This window comes from Octopus bimaculoides, chromosome 1 (assembly GCF_001194135.2).
Source record: "Octopus bimaculoides isolate UCB-OBI-ISO-001 chromosome 1, ASM119413v2, whole genome shotgun sequence".
Taxonomy (NCBI): domain Eukaryota; kingdom Metazoa; phylum Mollusca; class Cephalopoda; order Octopoda; family Octopodidae; genus Octopus; species Octopus bimaculoides.
This window is the reverse complement of record NC_068981.1, coordinates 148,530,834-148,536,091: the sequence shown is the minus strand read 5'-3', so window position 1 is coordinate 148,536,091 and position 5,258 is coordinate 148,530,834. Positions and strand designations below refer to the sequence as shown.

General features: G+C 34.6%; 1 protein-coding gene across 2 annotated transcripts in view; it reads left to right on the top strand.

Annotated features, from left to right (window-relative positions):
- Positions 1-2,839, top strand: part of LOC106881255 (paired mesoderm homeobox protein 2) — a 156,154-nt gene extending 153,315 nt beyond the window's left edge. For both annotated transcript variants that reach the window (XM_052971393.1, XM_052971394.1), the window contains one exon: positions 381-2,839. In XM_052971393.1, coding sequence (XP_052827353.1) covers positions 381-719 — 339 coding nt within the window. In that variant the 3' untranslated portion in view covers positions 720-2,839. The remainder of the gene's footprint in view (positions 1-380) is intronic.
- The last annotated feature ends 2,419 nt before the right edge of the window (positions 2,840-5,258 follow it).

Below are 5,258 nucleotides of genomic sequence, written 5' to 3'. Positions count from 1 at the left end.
TCTCTCTCTCTCTCTCTCTCTCTCTCTCTCTCTCTCTCTCTCTCTCTCTCTCTCTCTTGTACGTACATACATATGTATGTATGTATGTATGTATGTATGCATGTATTTATGTGCAATTCTGTATGCGTGAGTGTACTTATTGGGTAAAATATTTGCTTAAAATATAAGAACATCTGGGTTGTTTTTCTTTCTTTCGTTGTCTTCGCTTTTGTTGTTGCTTTTTGTGTTTTTTTTAATGTTATTCTTCCTTTCTTGCTTTTTCGAGGTGGAAAATGTGTTCTGCCTTGTTAATAATATCTCTTTTTTTTTTTTTTTCTCCACTCTTCTGGGTCATTTATTACACTTACCATAGTTTTTCTCTTTTTCTTTATTTACATTAGGTGTGGTTTCAGAATCGAAGAGCGAAATTCCGTCGCAACGAAAGGAACTCTATGGCGCAGCGAAACAACTTGTACGGCGCCCACCATCCAGATAGCTCGACTCCAATAGAACAACCGATAACGCCACGCCCGTCCCCCATGAACACAGACTATTTGTCATGGACGACTCCAGCGTACAACCCTATCACGACGTCATCCAGCTGCGCTCTAGTCAACCACACATACCCTCCACAGCATAGCGTTGGCTCAACCCTTGCCTGTTTACGGCTGAAAGCACAGGAGTATAATAATGTTATGCAACACCCGGGTTATGGTGGTGCACCTCAAATGCCCCAATAAGTCAAGTGACATTGTCGGCTAACAAAACAAAATAAGAGGCAGTAAAAGAAACAAATCAAAACACAATAAGAAGAAAAAATAAAACAAACGAAATCTCAATTCTAATAATTACATTTTATTTCATCATCAGTTGCTCTTGTTTCATTAGAAAATAATTAAAAAAAAAAAAGAAGAAAGAAAGAAAATGAAGAAAGCTACTTATCTCTGAGAATATGCCAGTGATACTGACTTTGAAAATGGATAATGATGTTTGGCTTCTCAGTGGTGTTAATGAACTAAAATGCTTGAGGTGACAATGAGCAACATTTTAAATAATAATTAAAGGCTTAAAAAAAAGAAATTTTGTGCACAACAAAATCTTGAAGTTCGAGCCAAAACGATAATGATAATTATAATTAATAGTAACACTGTTCGTTGTTCAGAACTGAAAAAAAAATTACACATGAGAAGAAATCTTTGTCAAGAGGTCTTCGCGGTTATTTTATTGTGTACAGTGTGATTATACAAAAAAGTGTTTTTCTTATGAGGAATGGTAGTAGATATAAAGAAAATGTAAACGATATTACAAAAATATATCAGTATTATTCGTAAGAATAACAAGAGTCAAATAGAAATTCAGTGACAAACAGCGGTTTGCCATTGAATGAAGTCATCCAGTTCTAGCTGAAAAAGAAAATCATAGTATGTCTACAGACGTATTAACACTGGTTTGTGTTTAAGGAAAACAAAAGCGATACACAGTGTATCGTAAAGCAAATAATACATTAAGATTAAGAACAACAGTAGTTGAGAGAGTTATATATTATCGTTTTTCTTGCTGGTACTCTAGTGGTAGACTGGTAAGCTTTTGGGTCCCGTTGAACGCAAAGGCAGGGTGCTATGAAATGTAAATTTAGCGTCATGGTGTACTTGATTTAAAATTAGCATTGTGTGATGAGCCTCAAAGACTAGACAGATGATCGCGACGAGCCGCGTTCGCGATCCGTAACTATTTCATTTCACTTAAATCTCTAATGTCTTGAGATAGAGAACAAAAAATATCGTCACTTAAGCTGATTTCCCGGTCTCTGTAAATCTAAAGCCATGTGCTGTATAAGAAATTAGTATATACCTTTAATCTATTTTTATCAGTTTCGGTCCTTTGCAAAACCTGAACAAAATAAACTAAATGATACCGCATGTGCCTTCAAAAAATTTTCAAAGAAAAATTTACTTTTCTCTCTTTCCTTCTTTTTCTTCTTCGTAGTTAAGGTTAAAAAGTGATATATATATATATATATATATATATATTATATATAACCCATAATAAAAGTGAAAATAAGTATTTTATTAATTCAACTCCGATGAAAATATCTAAATCAAATCCCAATATTCTCAATAATTTTCTCCATTCTAGTCAATGTCGAACGGGTTTCGAATAAAATTTTCAGGAATTCATTGAGTTGAATCACACAGTGCCTTCAATAAGAGTATACAGAAAAAAATATATATTCTTTAGCTTTTTGCATATTTTATAAAACCACTACTACGATTGCTGTCGGCCTTCATAACTAAAGACTTAATAATCGGCCATATTGACTTATATTTTTTTTAAAGAAATCCACTGTTAACAAACATAGGTGGTTCTCAACGTTAAATCCAGACTCTTGTTTCGCAACCCTGAAATGTAAATGACTGACAATATATTGTTGACAACTCCTGTATATTTTTCTCTATGATTTCACACGACAGAACAATGAAAAATTTGTGAAAAGATAACTTAAATCTAATTATATCTTTTTATCCTTATTTGATACAGAAGACAGTTCTTTTTTTTTTTCCTTTCCATTGTAGAATGAATCAGATCTTCCACATCTCTATCTCTTTAAATATATAAATATATTGTTTTAGTAAAGTTGAACTTGGCAGCTTTACTAAGAGATGCAGCTTTACTAAAAGTGCTGCTGCTGCTAACCCGCCATCAGTTCTGACCTTTGCAGCTGAGACATGTCAAATATTTTGTACTCACATTTCATCTGTTCCTTTAACATTTGTACCCTTAACACTTCAAACATTAGCGAAAATATCGCAGTAACAGCCAATTAATTATGTTTTGTTATTAAATCATATCCTTAAAGTAATGTATTTTTCTTTGTTACTTTTTTTTCCAGTGTGTTCTTTTCTTCACTATTTCATTGTCATCTCTAATGAAATTCCTCCTGATGATTTTTAAAAATTCGGATATTTGCAAGGCTCGGTTATTTGCATGGGATAGAGAAGTTGTTGCTCTTATTATTACTGTTTCAGCCTCTAGCCAACCCTAATCGAACAAAACCAATGATTAAAGAGTTTCATCAACACTATTTCATCTTTCATTTATATATGTATTTCCTTTTCTTTTTTCTTGTTATATATATTTTTTTTCAGATATAATGTGTCCGGGATTACAATAATCACTGTCTCCTTCTGTTGTTAAGACAATAGAATTTGAGAGACATTTGGCTGCTAGTTTATTGACCCCCAGCATATATAGAAGATTGTATTTATTACAGCTGAGTAACTAAAGCCAATCAACCTCTTACTAATAAAGTGTCAACATCTTTATTCAATTTAGTAGACTGTGACTTGAAAAAATGCTACGCATTGCTAGAGGCTAAATTTGAACTCGCAGCTTTCTCTTTTCTCATCCCATAATAAAATTTCCTTGTGTTCTTTTTCAAATATTTAATTGCGAATTCCTATGAAATTAAGTAAAGAAATTAAGCATATTTCGTTTTTGCGTTTTGAATTTCATTTCAGTTTTAAAATAGCGTTCGCGGAACTTTACCAGTACTGGAGCTGATCTGATCAATTAAATGTATACTAGAAATCAGTCTTTTAATAACTGGGATTCATTAATAAATTATCGTCAATATAAGTGTAAGCAGCCACAGAAGTTCACTTTGCAGCCAACCAGTTCCAGGTTCGATATTACTGTGTGAGACTTTGAAGACGTTTCTCATATTCTAATCATTAGTAGTCAATGAGACTGAGTGAAATTTTGTGGACGGACAATTGTGTGGAATCCCACTGAATGTGTGTGTTGTGTGTGTGTGTGTGTGTGTGTGTGTGTGTGTGTGTGTGTGTGTGTGTGTGTGTGTGTGTGTGTGTGTGTGTGTGTGTGTGTGTGTGTGTGTGTGTGTGTGTGAGAGAGAGAGAGAGAGTTTGTATGCGTATATACATATGTGTGTATGTGTGAATTATCATCTGTCACCACCACGACTTTCTATTATCACCATCAAAACTAATACTGCCATCGCTATAACTAATGCAAACCAACTCCTTAATGTTGTTGTTGGCACTCCGTCGCTTACGACGTCGAGGGTTCCAGTTGATCCGATCAACGGAACAGCCTGCTCGTGAAATTAACGTGCAAGTGGCTGAGCACTCCACAGACACGTGTACCCTTAACGTAGTTCTCGAGGATATTCAGCGTGACACAGTGTGACAAGGCTGACCCTTTGAAATACAGGCACAACAGAAACAGGAAGTAAGAGTGAGAGAAAGTTGTGGTGAAAGATTACAGCAGGGTTCGCCACCATCCCCTGCCGAAGCCTCCTGGAGCTTTAGGTGTTTTCGCTCAATAAACACTCACAACGCCCGGTCTGGGAATCGAAACCGCGAGTCCGCTGCCCTAACCACTGGGCCACTGTGCCTCCACTAACTCTTTAATGACCAACAGCAATAATAGTAATGAGAAGGTAAACAAATCCATCCAAAATAAATTTTAAAATGTCACATGAAATAATGTGGTATCGAAGTCTATTTTAGCTTATAGAGGAAACTCTGCAAGCTTTTGCTGATAACAACCCTAAACGTGAACGTAGCATAAATATTACAAGAAGGATTTACAATGAACTCAGTTCCTATGCATTGAGCTATATAAAGAGACGATGTACCATAAATATCACACAATTTTGGATAAGTACTTCACTTCTTAAGTAGTTGTTGATGATCGTGAATTATCATAGAAGATAGTCCCTAGCCCTCACCTAATAGTCAACATTTTCTTTTTCTGTGTGGTGATAATGTATCCTGTACGATATTACGATATTACGATTCTTATTTATTCTCTACCGCATTTCTCTTCAAATGTTTTTATGCATAGTGTACAGTGTATATTTTAAAAAATTATTACTTTCATGCATAAATGTATGGTCGCTTGTTATTTGTTTGTTGTCTCACAAAAAAATTCTATCGGAATTCATTATCATTCATAACATGAAAATCAGTAGGAAAATTGATTTCGAGTTACAAGTTCTTCAGGAATTCATTACTCCTGTAACGCTGGGGATTCTTATATATGTGCATGTCTGTAAACATGTATATGTATATATGCATTTGTACAACATATATATATATATTTGACAGGAAGGACAACAAAAGAAAGAAAGAGAACTCGATATTATACAAATAGAGGAATTTATCTGTAAAAATATGTGACACTTATTCAGTAGCCATGATAAAACTCCGAGCTTCGGATGCCAGTAATTTCCGTTTGTTTTTAACGGTCATTTTCAC